The sequence below is a fragment of the Pristis pectinata genome, chromosome 4 (genome assembly GCF_009764475.1).
Source record: "Pristis pectinata isolate sPriPec2 chromosome 4, sPriPec2.1.pri, whole genome shotgun sequence".
Classification (NCBI taxonomy): domain Eukaryota; kingdom Metazoa; phylum Chordata; class Chondrichthyes; order Rhinopristiformes; family Pristidae; genus Pristis; species Pristis pectinata.
The window spans coordinates 99,921,229-99,937,430 of record NC_067408.1 but is presented as its reverse complement, the minus strand read 5'-3'; the positions used below and the strand labels follow the sequence as shown (position 1 = coordinate 99,937,430).

Genomic DNA, 16,202 nt, shown 5'->3' with positions numbered 1-16,202 from the left:
AAAAAGCTGAAGATGAAGAGAGGATGGCTTCTACAACAGGATAATGATCCTAAACACACCTCAACATCCACAATGGACTACCTCAAGAGGCACAAGCTGAAGGTTTTGCCATGGCCCTCACAGTCCCCCAACCTAAACATCATCGAAGATCTGTGGATAGACCTCAAAAGAGCAGTGCATGCAAGACGGCCCAAGAATCTCACAGAACTAGAAGCTTTTGCAAGGAAGAATGGGCGAAAATCCCCCAAACAAGAATTGAAAGACTCTTAGCTGGCTACAGAAAGCATTTACAAGCTGTGATACTTGCCAAAGGGGGTGTTACTAAGTACTGACCATGCAGGGTGCCCAAACTTTTGCTTCGGGCCCTTTTCCTTTTTTGTTATTTTGGAACTGTAAAAGATGGAAATAAAAAAAGTAACCTTGCTTAAAATATTAAAGAAATGTGTCATCTTTAACTTTATGCCTTTTGGAAATCAGGTCATCTTTTACTCCCTTAGCTATTCACAGTAACAGAAATTTTGATCAGGGGTGCCCAAACTTTTGCATGCCACTGTATTCTTCCTGTGATGCTCAAAGTTAAACAATATATTCAAGGCATGGTAGAAGAAGGGCTTTATACAATTTAAGCATAACAACAACTCTTAAATCTAGTCTACCAGAAATCAACTGTCAAGTCCAAAACACCATCTCCTATTCACTTGCAAACAGTGGGAGCTCCAGTGGGTAAACTATCCAAAGTAATGAAATTACACAAGCTTTCATTTAAATTGCAACAATAGTAACTCACCTCATTCTGAATAACCCTGATAAAGAGAAAGATATGGTTGACATTTCTGGATGTTAATAGAAGGTGATGACACTTCTCTAAAAAGTGTTGCTTGGATGCATCAAGTTTCAGCTGCAGCTTACTCCACACTAATATCAATTCCCTAAGTAAAATGAAGTAGATATCATTAAATTACGAAGTTATTGTAGGAATTACTGTAGGATATTTACATACTTATGTTAACTAAGTAGCATGTCATTTAATCATGTCTAGTTTGGCATGCTCAACTAGGATTTGAGCAAGTAAATTTACTTTAAAGGATGAAAACCATTTTTCCCCCCCAATCTGATCATTCTTCCACTTACTCCAATTGTGACTCTCCATATAAATGTAAAAGGTAATATTAATAACATACTGCAAACCAATGCACTGGGGAAACACCAAGTTCAGTTACTTTTATGAATGATTATAAAATTATTTGGCACAGTGACAACAAACTGCTTTACTGCATGAACTTTAGTAATTTTGAACAGAGCAAATATATTCGAGCTATAGTGGGAAAGTCTAAACAAAAGTGGGGGAAAGAAATCCAATGGAGACTAGATTAAGGCCATTTCTTTACAGAGTGACTTGTTGACAGCCTGGGTTTTCCTTGAGTGGGTCCTGCAATCCACGATCAACAACTGCGTTCCCCAGTCCCCAGACTCTGAATTCGGAAGGCTAACCTTGCTGGCTGACACAGCTCAAGAAGAAAGTCCTCAGCGACAACAGGGCCTTGAATGACATCAAAGCCATCTAAATTTTTCAATGCTTCTAAATATCCATGACATTCAAAAAATATTAAAAATGAATTTTAAAGCTTTAATTTTTTTCACTTTAAAAATGTAAGGTAAAACAATACAGAATGCAGAGTAAATTATCACAGCTACAGAGAATGTCTGCAACTAGACAATAAGGTGCAAATCAAAATGAGGTAGATTGTGAGGTCAAGAGCCAATCTTATCGTACTAGAGACCCGTTCAATAGTCTTATAACAGCAGGATAGAAGCTGTCTTTGAGCCAGGTGGTACATGCTTTCATAATTTTGTATCTTCTGCCTGATGGGAGAGGGGAGAAGAGAAGAGAGAATGTCCCAGGTGGGTGGGGTCTTTGATTACGTTGACTGCTTTACCGAGGCAGCAAGAAGTATAGACAGAGTCCACGGAGGGGAGGCTGGTTTCCATGATGTGCTGAGCTGTGTCCACAACTCTCTGCAGCTTCTTGCGGTCCTGGGCAGAGTAGTTGCCATACCAAGCCGTGATGCATCCCGATAGGATGCTTTCTATGGTACATCGACAAAAGTTGGTGAGTGTCAAAGGGGACATGCCACATTTCTTTAGCCTCCTGAGGAAGTAGAAGTGTTGGTGAGCTTTCTTGGCCGTGGCATCTATGTGGTTGGACCAGTACAGACTATTGGTGATGTTCACTCCTAGGAACTTGAAGTTCTCAATCCTCTTGACCTCAGCACCAGTGATGTAAACAGGAGCATGTGCACTGCCCCCTTCCTGAAGTCAATGACCAGCTCTTTTGCTTTGCTGACATTGATGGAAAGGCTGTTGCCATGGCACCATATCACTAAGCTCTTTCCTTCCTGTATTCTGACTCATTGTTATTTGACATAAGGCCTACTATGGTCTGCAAACTCGTAGATGGAGTTAGAGCAGAATCTGGCCACGCAGTCATGAGTGTATAGGGAGTAGAGGGCTGAGGTCTCAGCCTTGTGGGGCACCAGTGTTGAGAATAATCGTGCTGGAGGTGTTGCTGCCTATCCTTACTGATTGCAGTCTGTTGGTCTGGAAGTCAAGGATCCGGTTGCAAAGGGAGGTGTTGAATCCCAGGTCTCAGAATTTGGTGATGAGGTTGCTTGGAATTATAGTATTAAAGGTAGAGCTGTAGTCAATAAACAATAGTTTAACGTAGGTGCCTTTACTGTCCAGGTGCTCCAGAGATGAGTGTAGGGCCAGGGAGATGGCATCCGTCATTGCAGTGGGTCAAGGTTTTCTAGGAGGCTGGAGTTAGTGCATGCCATAATCAGCCTCTCAAAGCACTTCATGATGGGGGATATCAGAGCCACTGGACGGTAGCCATTAGGCACATTACCTTGTTTTTCTTAGGTACCAGGATGATAGAGGTCTTCTTAAAGCAGGTGGTAACCTGAGATTGAAGCAGGGAGAGGTTAAAGAGGTCTTCAAATACCCCCAGCAGCTGATCTGCACAGGATCAGAGGACATGGCTGGGACACTATTCAGGTCAGATGCTTTCCTCGGGTTCACTCCCTGGAAGACTGATCTTACACTGACAGCTGGTCTGGGACTCGATTTTGGACTGATGTGGTCTCCTGGCATCTCTGCTAGCTTTACAGAGGTTGTATCTTGATTTCTTGTAAAGATCAGGGTCACCTGATTTGAATGCTGCAGTCCTAGATCTCCTGGTTCATCCATGGTTTCCAGTTTGGGAAAACCCATATTGTCCTCTTAGGTACACAGTCCTCAACACACTTGCTGATAAAGTCAATGATGGTGATGACATACTCATCTAAGATGGCAGCCGAGTTTTTGAACATGGCCCAGTCTACCGACTCAAAGCAGTTGCACAGAAGCTCATTTATTTCCTGAGACCACCACTGTATGACTTTCTGTACTGGATCCTCCAGTTTCAGTTTGTATGCAGGGAGAAGGAGCACAGCCTGGTGGTCTGACTTACCAAAGTGAGGTCGGTTAACGGATCCTGCAAGAAGACTAACTTGGCAGAATATTCAAGAGCAGATTTCCTCGCATAAACACAAATATAAGTGCTGAGGAATCTTAGCAAGTCCCTTCGAAAAACTTTCCCAGTAAGCTTGGTGCTTCCACGTTTATGCAGCAGTCCTGAAACTCACTAGCACTAATCTTAAGAAATGGCAGGGCCATGCAGAAATGCTGTCAAAAAATCTGGGTCAATATTACACTATACTATTACTTGTACTAGTCATAAAATTCATACAATCTATGAATGCATTTTTCAGAAAAAGAACATGAAACATAGTAATTGAAAAAAAAATTACAGATAGCAATCTTTGAACTTATTCGAAACTAAACCATGTAAAACAAGAAGCTGATAATACAAAAAGACCAAATCCGTAGCAATTTACATTATTAAAGCAGATTTCCCTATTAGCCAAAGTAATCTGAACTAAACATATTTTTCCACAACAAATAAATGTTGACATTTTTATATGGAATCCAGTAGGTAATAACCACAGATCATGAGTTACTTGTCAAAAAAATTAACTTATTTTAAGATATTTGCATTATGTCCATACCAGGCAAAGGGAAATGCAAGATGCAGATCTTGAATATTTAAATTTTTTTATTTTTTAAGTAAACAAAGATCCTTTTAAAATTTGCTTAATATCTGAGATGGCACTTACAAAAAGAAGCAGAATATTTACCTAGTACAATACATGTCTCCATTTCTTAGCTGCTGAGTAAGGAAAGCCACACACAATATCCAAGACAATTCCACTTGTCCTTCTGAATCCAGTCTGCAAATAACATCAAGGGCTTCCTGGCAGTCAATTCTAGCAATCTTTGAGCAAAAACAAATGGAGAAAAGTAAAAACCTCATCTTGCCCTAATATTTTGCAAAATCTTGCATGTATTCAAGAAAAATAATTGCTATTATAAAGTGCGTCCTTCCTTTAGAAGGTTTCTTTCCCAGGTCCTCTCATGGTCACATTTTCTGGTTAAAAAAAAATACACTAAAGTATATGTGAAATTTTATATTTTCTGTTAATATTTACAAAAACTCACGCAAGACCTTACCTCCTGCAACATGATTTCTTCTGGGAATGAGCGGCATAACCACGTTAAAAATAGGTGGAGAAAGTACTTGTTTTTGCCAGTCTGCGGGTGATTCACACAGTATTTGGTCAGTGTCATTGCTTCTCTGATATGCTTGTACTTCATCAAGTATTTCACTCTATATTCAAAGAACACCGGAGATTCTGATCCCAAATATTCATCTACTGTAAGAAGCACACAATGGACAGGAACACAAAATGAAGTCCACCAGATTGTTCTTGTCAGAACCCTAATTTAGATTAGTCTAATACCACACATAGGCAAATCAACAATAAAAATGCAATATCAGCAAATATGAAAACATATTACTACTAGTACAACATCAAAACTGATGATCCTATTTATAAATTCATCAATTTTACTTTATATGTGCTTATAACAAACAAATGTCTCTATAAAAAGAAAACGCAAATTGAATGCATGTTTCCATGCAATATTTTTCCAATACAAATTCACACCATGAAAGCAAGGCAAATGATGTGTCAAACCAACAGCCCTACATATATCTATCCTATCGTTGCCTGTTAAAATATATTGGATCAGCAGATGGAATAGCAGATGGAACTGCCGAGCAAGTTGATCATTGAAAGACAGAAAGAAGCTGCAAATGTGCAATCTTTTCAATCTGTTTGATAAAATGACACCTTTGACAGGACAAGTGCAATTCCCAACATTTCTTTTAATTTGATAGATTGTTGATGGGCGAGCCTTTTTAACAATTAATATCCCACGCATCCAGTTGTTCTGAAGATAAACTAAGTTTTAATACACACCCGTGAGAAACTGCAGTTAAAATAATATACACACATGAACACAAAAACCTTTTAGTTAATTGTGTACTTAAAAATACCACTCTGAATGAGCAACTGGTTATTCAAATTTAGTTGTACAATTTAGACAAAATGGCAAAATAAATCAAAATGATTTTAGCTTGCATTAAGGATCTGAATAAATATGCACCACCCCCAAGTACTAAACAGGCTCAGAATTAAATCAAAATAGTTGATTAGGCAATTTCCTTTGCTGCTTTAACCATGACTGCTTACACATTCAGGGAAATTAAAGTCTCCTCGGCATTGTTGCTTCCCAAGTTTTTAGTTGAAGTTCTGGGTGCCCAAATCTTTAGAACAGGTTTTGTACTTTATAATATTTAATAAGTTTGCTTTTAAGAGTTAAAGTTTAATGATCCTCTTGCAGCTTAGTGAATACAAATGTAGGTCCAAAGGTCACTTTCTGTCATGAACTGATCTAGCTGAGTTCAGCTGGGTATGTGGCAGAACAATGATAATCACTGATAGCTTCCTACAACAAAATAATCAGCCAAGATTCAGCTTCAATTTATTATTCAAAGACTTCTTATGGAAAAATATAAGTATGTAGTTATCAATTTAAACACAATTGCTTTTGGTTAAAATGACCTTTTTGAGACACAGAATTAAGGTTCCAGCAGAAGACCAGAACTATCAGCATCCAGAATAGAAAAATTTGGGTAATTTTAGTATATTACCACTATTCATCATATCCAATCCCATATAAATCTCATCTCATATCTTATCTGCTCTATTTTGCTGTTCTATGTATATTGATTCTCAATCTTAAAAAAATCTATACAGTTTCTTCAGCTTGTGTTACTGACTAAACAGAAAACAACCTGTTTATTCAACTCTTCTTAAACAGTCCCTTGGGATTAAGGATGACTTTTGAGTGTTCCGAGTTGGTTAATTAGGCCAATGTGGGAACTGCAGACTCTTCTACAGGTAGAGAAGGTGCCCAATGGACTGAGCAGATGGCTAATTTGAGATGGTGCCCTCCTTCTGCCACTCGTGCAGGACTTCTGTGCACTCCTGAGGCATGGACTTGAGGTTCTCAATATCATATCTAATACTTCTTCGCCACTTTTTGAGCAGTCAAAGATTCCTAGATGCTAGATCCTTGAATCTTGTCTTCTGTTGCCCAGTAATCTTTTCCTGTGACAGAGCTCAGAATAAACTATGTTGGGAGTCATGTCGAGGACGAGAGCAATGTGGCTGGCCCAATATAGCCCGCCGAGTCAACGCAGCCCCAAAGCATCAGCATCACAGAAGCGCTGCCCGCAATAAAATCAATATCAAAGCTCAAGAACACAATGATGGTAACTCTTATCAGACAGCATCTCACACAGTGTCCACAATTCATGTGCTTCTCCACCACAAAGAATTAGGATTGGTTTGAAGAGAATGACTGGGAGATTAAGGTGTTAATTAATTGCAAATGGAAGGTCTTCCCAGGCTGTAAACTGATCCATTCCTCAAGAGAAAAGAAACAATTTTACAGGCACCTGAAACTAAAGGTTAAGTAGAAAACCCATGACCTTAGGAACACTTGGTGGATGGAGAAAGCACTGGATTCTCAGCAATTTGCTGACAGACATACATGTTAGGTTCTTCAATGCTCTCAAAGCCATTTGCAGCCCAAACTCCCAATGCACTAGCCTAATGAGTGCCAAGAATGAGGCTGAATTCTTCAGGTACAGACATGTTTTCAATGCCTACTGGAAGTAACACCGAGAACCTTCTCAACTGCAAACGACCATGATGTGATCACCCTTGACTCCATCCTGCAGCAACCTATTTGGATTAATCCAAATACATACTGATTCTCAATTTCAAATCCAAGGCCACATCATCCAAATTGACAACATAATTAGCTGAAATTATGATGAATTAGGAACAAGGCAGACATTAGCCATTATACTTCCTGCCACTACATAGACAAATCATATTTTTAAATCCTTATAAAGAAACATCTTGTTTAAAAAAAAAGATCTTAAATAAACTTTACTAAACACTAGCACTTCGATAAATTGAACAACCATAGCTAGGATCGAGCTTGTTCTTTTTAACCAGGATATTTGTATAGCTTCAAACAATGCTCTACATTCAGGTTAATTTCAACAGAATGTTTAAATATTAACTTTTAGTGAAATATTTGGGTTTTCCACAAGTGTATACAGATAGAACACTTTCAGGGAATGCCTAGCCAGGATTATCTGATTTTTTTTCAAGCAATGAACAATTGTGCCATATTCAGGGATTCATCTTCGGATCTGAATGAATATGCCATGGCTGTCACTGACTTCATCAAGACCTGTTTGGACGAGTGTGTGCTGTCGAGAACGTATTGAGTTTTCCCAAAGCAGAAGCCCTGGATGAACCAGGAGATTCGCAGCCTGCTGAGGGCTAGATCTGTGGCGTTCAAGACTGGCTATCCAGAACCCTACAAGAAGTCCAAGTACAACCTACGGAAGGCCATTATGAGAGCGAAAAGGTAATTCTGTGTGAAGTTAGACATACAATCAGACACACGACAGTTGTGGCAGGGTTTGCATGCCATTACTTTCTATAAGGCGAAACCTAACAGCATAAATGGCAGTGATGCTTCACTCCACGATGAGCTCAACGCCTTTTATGCACAGTTTGAAAGGGAGAATAACACTATACCTGTACAAATCTCCACAGCATCTGGCGACCGTGATCTCTGTCTCAGAGGCTTGAGTCAGAACATCCTTTAAGTGAGTGAACCCTCACAAGGCGTCAGGCCTCAACAATGTACCTGGCAAGGCACTGAAAATCTGTGCCGACCAACTGGCTGGACTGTTCAAGGACATCTTCAACCTCTCACTGCTGCAGTCAGAGGTTCCCACCTGCTTCAAAAAGACATCAATCATATTGATGCCCAAGAAGAGCAAGGTGAGCTGCCTCAACGACTATCACCCGGTAGCACTCACATCTACTGTGATTTAGTCTTTGAGAGGCTGGTCATGGCTAGAATTAACTCCTGCCTGAGCAAGGACCTAGATCCACTGCAATTTGCCTACTGCCACAATAGGTCTACAGCAGACGCAATCTCACTGGCTCTCCACTCGGCTTGGAGCACCTAAACAACAGCAAAACGTACGTCAGGCTGCTGTCTATCGATTACAGCTCACATACAACACCATCATCCCCTCAGTACTAGTCAACAAGCTTCAAAACCTGGACCTCTGTACTTCCCTCTGCAACTGGATCCTCGACTTTTTTATCAGAAGACCACAGTCATTGCGGATCGGTAGCAACATCTCCTGCTTACCGACTATCAACATGGACGCACCTCAAGGATGTGTGCTTAGCCCACTGCTCTACTCTCTCTGTGTGGCTAGGCACAGCTCAAATCTATAAATTCGCCAATGACACCACCGTTGTTGGCAGGATCACAGATAGCGATGAAGAGGCATACAGGAGTGAGATAGATCGGCTGGTTGAGTGGTGTCGCAACAACAGCCTCACATTCAATGTCAGCAAGACCAAGGAACTGATTGTGGATTTCACGAAGGGGAAGTTGGGAGAACACACACCAGTCATCATTTAGGGGTCAGCGGTGGAATGGGTGAACAGTTTCAAGTTGCTACGCGTCATCATCTCAGAGGACCTATCCCAACACATTGATGCAATCACGAAGAAGGCATGCCAGCAGATCTACTTCATTAGGAATTTGAGGAGATTTGGTACGTCGCGGAAGACTCTTGCAAATTTCTACTGGTGTACGGTGGAGAGCATTCTGACTGGTTGCATCACTGCCTGGTACAGAGGCTCCAAGGGGTTGTAGACTCAGCCAGCTCCATCATGGGAACATCCCTTCCCGCCATTGAGGACATCTTCAAGAGGCAGTGCTCAAGAAGACAGCATCCATCATTCAGGACCCTCACCACCTGGGACATGCCCTCTCCTCATTACTGCCATTGGGGAGGAGGTACAGGAGCCTGAAGACCCACACTCAATGTTTCAGGAACAGCTTCTCCCCTCCGCCATCAGATTTCTGAATGGTCCATGAACACTAACTCATTATTCCTCTTTTGCACTATATATATTTATTTTTGTAACTTATAGTAATTTTTACGTTTTTATGTCTTGCACTGTACTGCTGCCGCAAAACAACAAATTTCACAACATGTCACTGATAATAAACCTAATTCTGATTGCTTTGATTTCATATCTGCTGTTATTCTCTGAGAGAGTGATGCAAGTGGCCAAATTGAAAATAATAATCTCCAAGCTGACAAATGCAGTTGCCCATCAAAACAGAGATTTAGAACTTCTTTTAGATGGATTCAATGCTTTGTATGACTTCTTTACATTTTAATTTGGTGTTCCTTGGGCTGTAAGTGCATTAAATTGGCCAAATGTTGTTCACTTACAGAATAACATCGATGGTTTTATGTAGCAATTCTCTTCTACATTGTACGTTTCAGTAATCAACATTGAATGTATCAATATCTGTCAAGAATTTCTATTTTGGGATTCAATAACTGGAAAAAAATTAAGTTAAGCTGCTTGAATACTTAATTGTTGCAACTGTCTAAGTTTTTAAACTTTGCATCATCTTTCTCTTTCCATGTCTATCTAACTTCCAGGATTCTAGACATTATAATTCAATAGAGAGCCAAGTAATAGATGGGAAAATTTGAAAAAGAAAATCAGACACAAGTTTAAATTTCAAAATAATAGTTTAGATAGTAAATTTTGATCACCTCAAAGCAAAAAAAAATCTCTAAAGATGCCCAATTATATTAACTTGAACACTGGACTTAATGATGTGTGATTTTTTTTTAAATCAATTGCAACTCAGCACTCTCCATCCATCTTCACCCCTAGGTATAGATTAATTCTTTCAAAAGGATGAAATATATCTAGGTTTCTCTTGTTAGCGAGATATCTAACTTCTGACTCAATGTCCCATTCAGCAAACACATTTTAGCACTTCATTTCAATGTAAGAAAAGGACTTTTGTACAATGAGGGCATCAAATAATGTAGTATAAAAACAGGCTTTAGATCAGCAAATTAATGACTGCCATTAACTGCAATGGTGGTTTGAGCAACAAGAATCTTCTAAGTGCCTCTTTGGTGCCAACTGCTTCGCTGTCTTTGATTTTCTCTAAATTCTTTGGCCTTTGCCACGGATAGTGTAAACAGTACTGAAATATCTATGCACATCATGCTTATTGTTGGAGTTTCTGCACTTGGTGGCGACCATTGTGCTTTAGGTCACAAGTTTTCTGTTCAACCTCTGCCTTCTGAGGCCTGTAAATACATTTGCATTTTCCTTGAGGATTATGCTTCCCGTCCAAAAACACCCTACGTTTTTGATTAATCAATCATTTTCATCAAACCAGTTTCAGTGCCTAGGAAAATGACAGCCACCAGAGCCACATGTTGGAGAGGGCCCCAACAACATGTCAATACTGGCACACTGCGATCCTCTGAGCTAACTGCCAATGTTGCATTGGTCAAGACATATGCCATTACTTCCATAGTACAGGATGCAGACCGGCCTCTTGGAGCAAATGGACAATAAGACAGGTTGGGGCTGTATATGCACACAGCAGATGTGCGTATTTATTAAATTCATGGTGTAGCTTCCTTGCAAAAGCCAACTTGTATTCAAAACGAAAACACAATTATTCACTTCTCAAATTAAAGTTTGCGACCTGGAACACCAAGATTCTTATGGATAACACACAGTGATAGCCCCAAACATTGCACTGTTCTCTTAGCCTGAGAATTCTATCAATGAATTAACTGCCCTGAGCGAGACACAATGGACAAGACCACCTCAAAAGAACAAGGTAGCAGGTACACCGTCTTTTGGAAGGACAAATCTTAAGAAGAATGCCATATTCAGATTAGCTTCACCATCAAGCACAATCTAGTCTGGGATCTTGGTGACTGACCCAGTGGAACAATCAAACATCTTGTGACCAGCTCACTTTAATGTAGAACCAGCATACTACAGCCCTATTCAGGAAGCAACAGATGAGGCCAAAGAGCAATTCTACTCCAACCTTAAATAATCCCTGGCATAAGTCCCTAAAACAGACAAACTGATCCTCTTTCGTGGCTTCAGGTAAAATTGAGAAGGATAATAAACCACTGGAAAGTTTCAATTGGCAAGGAGTGGAGTGGAGAAATCTAACTTTAATGCATTCCTTCTGACAAAATGCCTGGAACACAATATTGCCATAGCTAATTGTGTAGCCGAAGAGCGACAGGTACAAGACCTGATGGCAACATCCACAAGTATTAGGACCTGCACCTTCATTGTCTGAGTGAAGGGCAGCAAGGGTATCCACACCATTTGTGCCATGACATGTTCTGGTAATGGCTGAACCAACCATCACCACTTCATCCTTTCTGTCAATGCCATCAACCTGACAACAGAAACAATACTGCAGGGAACTCAATACCGAAGAGCTCAAAGAGCCTTCAACAAGGACTCTACCCAGTCAGCTCCTGACAGGCAGCCTGTGACTCCCAATCAATAGCAGTCCCCTGTGCCTGGTCTGCCCTGACGTTCACAATAATTACTTGTGAAGAGCTTCCAGGTTTGTAAACCAGAAAATTAAGGAATACAAATAATAGCATTTGACACTTGTGTCATTTTCTTTCTGAAGCATGTTTAAGTAACAGCGTTTGCTGTTAAGATGTTGTAACAATCATACAAGTTTTCAAGAAAAAAAAATTCAAGCTCAAAGTTTGAAGTTAAACCACAAAACACCATAGTATTGAAAGAGACAGCCACACTTAGCATTAGAAGTATGAGGAATGAGTTCAAATGTTTCTTAGTAAGGACTTTACAGGAACAGAGAATGGAAAGAAAATGTGTAGCCATAGGGTAAGAATCGTATAAAACGGAACCATTACAATCTCAGCATACTTCAGGATTTCATCCATGGAGACGGATAGCCTAGAAACAAGATTTTAGTGCTGATAGATTAAAGTATTCAATATGTTGAAGGGGAGGAGGAGAACGAAAAGAACTACTGACAACATAACTTGACAAACTACCTCATATTCAGGACATCAATTACAGTACCTAATTCCTGAGTAACTAACTCTTGGTTAAGGATGGACATCAGAACTGGATTTTGCCATGGTCCTCCATTTTTACTCATCCTGATAAGTACATCAAGTTCTGCATTCAAGTCCTTTTGTAAAACAATGTAACATTCCTGTAGAGGAGAAAAAAATGTTAATTACAATTGTGAAATAGGATCAAAATTATTGATTTTAATATAAAAGTGGTGCTAAAAATAACTGAAATGAAACATTCCAAAATTCAGCAGCTATAAATAAACTGCATTTTTTCTTGAAACTATCTTACCCCATTATTAACCACTGTCACCAACAGCTTTGAGAGGTAAAATTGCAAATGTTACCTGAATGGTTTTTAAAAATTCTTCCCAAAACTCTTTTGACGAGTCATCTTCCCTACAATATAGCAATACTTCAAAGCAGCTCCTATGAAAAATACATGTTGAAAATAGAATTAATTGAAGGAAAGAGAAAAGTTTATTTTTAATCACTATTCCCTGAATGATTCTGTAATATTTAAGTTATAATGTTCCTAAAATTCCAATGGTCAGTATCGTGTTCAAGTGATCATTATGTAGGAAGTATGCCCGATACCAAGCACTTGCTGTCGGACAATATCAGTGGACTCCATCTGGCCCCTCACAAATGTTCTTCTGGCAAAATGCTTCTGTTAACAATCAGGAATAGTAATCACAATTAATTATTATTTTTAAATCTCTTGGGACATTGCTACCCTTTTGATGCTCCTCCTATGGCTGAGAAATCGGGGGAGAGAGCAAACTTACTGAACCCACTCACTGATTAATTTTGTTTTGATGCCAGTTGAAGTTACCCGATAAACCTAGTTTTTGATAATGCTTGTGAAATGCCTTCAGATATTTTGCCAATTTAAAGGCACTGCATAAAAGCTCGTCACTGCTGGGGAAATTCCATTCAAGCAATATTTATAAAATTGATCAAGAAAGTACAGATATTTGAAATGATCACGATTTAGTTATATGGAAAAAAAATGCAAAATAATAAAAGCCAATAAAGAAACTACATTCAACCTTGATCACATAAGAGTTTAAAACTTCCTGTCCTTTTAATGAATATTATTCTTTAAAATAACTTCCCACATCTCTGGCAAGATCTGGTTTTGTTATATTCTGGACCATTTGTCATGCCATACCTTTGCAAGTTCCTGCTTCAACATGGAGTCTGAGTCCAGGTACAAATATTCAAATACATCTCCATTATTCAATTAGGCTGGCTGTCAGAAACTTGCCCCAAAATTACTTTGGTCTATACTCTGCTTTAATAGCAAGACTAAAATAAACACACTGACACAGTGTCCTTTGTCAAAAAAATAGAAATTATCAGTCCAATAATGATGTCCTAACAAAAAGAATCTAAGCAAAACTTACAGCAGCCTTACACAAGACAACATTATTTTTTAATCCAACAAATGCTTTAGTCTGTGTATGTATGGAAGAAGAGGTTGGAGAAAGGCATTTCATATTATGTGATTATTTTAAAAACAAGATGTATTCACATAAGTGCCTGTAACATGGCACGATGACCCAAGATGCTTCACAAGAGGAGACCAAAGTTGATAGTGAGGTGCACACTGTTGACAACTGACAGGAAAGATGGACATAAATTACACTATCTACAACAATACCAAGAATTTTGGAGAAAAGGCAGGCTGGAGATGGATGGTGCTTAGTAGATTAGTGGGAACAGCGTTAAAACAGCTGATGGTGCTTGGAGAGGGAAAGCAGGGAGAAAGAAATCAGAAAAAATGCGACTTTATAGGTAGTTCTGAAGTAATCTGAGATTAATGTGGCTCATTAGACTACGGTAAAACAGGAAGACATTCGAGGTAGTTGACCAGTTGGCCTCAGTCCAAGCAATATGTTCTCGAATACAATGAGAAGCACAGAAGGATGCCTGGAGCAGCACCAGGTATACCGAAAAATGATGGCCAGCCTACTGAAGCTGTGACACAGGACTACTTGCCTGACAGGCAACATTCAATAAGCGGTGCTGAGCAATCTCAAAATCAACGGATCAGACGGAGGCTTTGTAATCCTCCCACATCTGGCTGTGAATGGTGGTGAACAATTAAACAGCTAATGGCAAAAGGAAGCTCCGAGAACACAAGCGTCCTCAAACGTGGGCATGGTATGTGAGTGTTAAAAAGACTGAAGCATTTACAACATGTTCTGCCAGAAATACTGAATAGATGATCCATCTCGGTTTCCTCCCGAGATCCAAACCACCACAGAACCATGCCAATTTGATTCACTCCACTTGATATCAAGGAATGGCCAAGTCTGCATAACATCCTCGCTAATGTACCACTGAGGACCTGTGCTCCAGAACCATCTGTGCCTCTAACCAAGCTGTTCCACCACAATTACAATGCTAGCATCTACCCAACAAGGTGGAAATTTCCCCAGCTGTATCCTGTTCACAAAAAGCAAAACAAGTCTACACTATCATCAGCAAAATTACTTACTCACCAATGCCCAGTTTAGGTTTTGCTAGGATCATTCAGCTTCAGGCCTCATGGCTTTGGTCCAAACACAGACAAAAGAGATGAATTCCAGAGATGAGGCGAGAGTGATTGCCCTTGACATCAAGACTACATTTCACCAAATGTTTCATCAAAGTGCCCTGTTTGCACAATGTTCAATTCCATTCACAACTCGTCTCAAATAAAACTGCCCTTGAATGCTGTTTAGCTCTTGCTGCATGCAAGCATGGGATAAGTGGCAGATGACAGTTGAACCAAAAAAATTCCTGGCAATGTCCCTCTCCAACAAGACAGCTTCTAATGATCTACCCTTGACATTCAATGGCATTACCATCACTAAGTCCCCCACCATAAATATCCTGGGTGTGACCATTGATCAGAAACCTAACTGGACCAATACATACACTGTGGCTACAAGAACAGGTCAGAAGCTGGGTATCCCAAGGCGCGTGACTTATTTCCTGACATCCAAAGACCTTTCTGCCATCCACAAGACACAAATCAGGAGCACAATGGAATATTCCCCACTTGTCTCGATAAGTTCAGTGTCAACAACACTAGCCCATCACGTACATTCATTCCCTCTACCACTGATGCACACTGGCTGCAGTATGTACCATCTACAAAATGCACTGCTGTTACTTGCCCACCTCCCAAATCCATGACCTCAACCAACAACATGAGCACAGCAGGTGCATGGGAACACCATCATCTGCAGATTCCTCTCTAACATGTGCACCATTCCACCTTGGAAATACATCATCAGTCCTTCTTCATCACTGGGTCCAAATCCTGGAAGTTCTGCCCAATAGCATTGTGCAAGTACCTTCACCAGAACTGCCATGGCTCAAGAGTAATTAGGAATGAGCAATAAATGCTGGCCTAGCCAGTGATGCCCAGATGCAGAAAATGAATATAAAACCCAAGGGCAGAGGAGACAGGGGAGAAGGATTTAATTAGATTATAATGCATGCATGTTGTTAATTGAATGTTACTCAATTTCTACTGAAAGACCAAAGGGAGCAAGAGAATGTCACAATTTTTTTTGGAAGATAAAGCTGCTGATGCTGAAAATACAAAACAAGTGTATTCCATAGATATATTATCAAAAATATATTAACAGTTTAGATGGCAACAACTTCAAAA

The 16,202-nt window shown here is 39.8% G+C and overlaps 1 protein-coding gene across 3 annotated transcripts in view; it reads right to left on the bottom strand.

Annotated features, from left to right (window-relative positions):
• The window catches only part of LOC127569877 (zinc finger protein 654-like), a 41,771-nt gene that overhangs the window by 11,672 nt on the left and 13,897 nt on the right, over window positions 1-16,202 (bottom strand). Inside the window, exons 3-7 of one of the 3 annotated variants that reach the window (XM_052014866.1) lie at window positions 12,880-12,961; window positions 12,537-12,672; window positions 4,609-4,811; window positions 4,236-4,372; window positions 788-929 (exon numbers count right to left, since the gene is read on the bottom strand). In XM_052014866.1, the coding sequence (XP_051870826.1) occupies window positions 788-929; window positions 4,236-4,372; window positions 4,609-4,811; window positions 12,537-12,672; window positions 12,880-12,961 (700 nt within the window). Of the gene's footprint in view, window positions 1-787; window positions 930-4,235; window positions 4,373-4,608; window positions 4,812-12,536; window positions 12,673-12,879; window positions 12,962-16,202 lie in introns of those variants that run through there. The other 2 variants (XM_052014867.1, XM_052014868.1) reach the window with 2 other exon arrangements.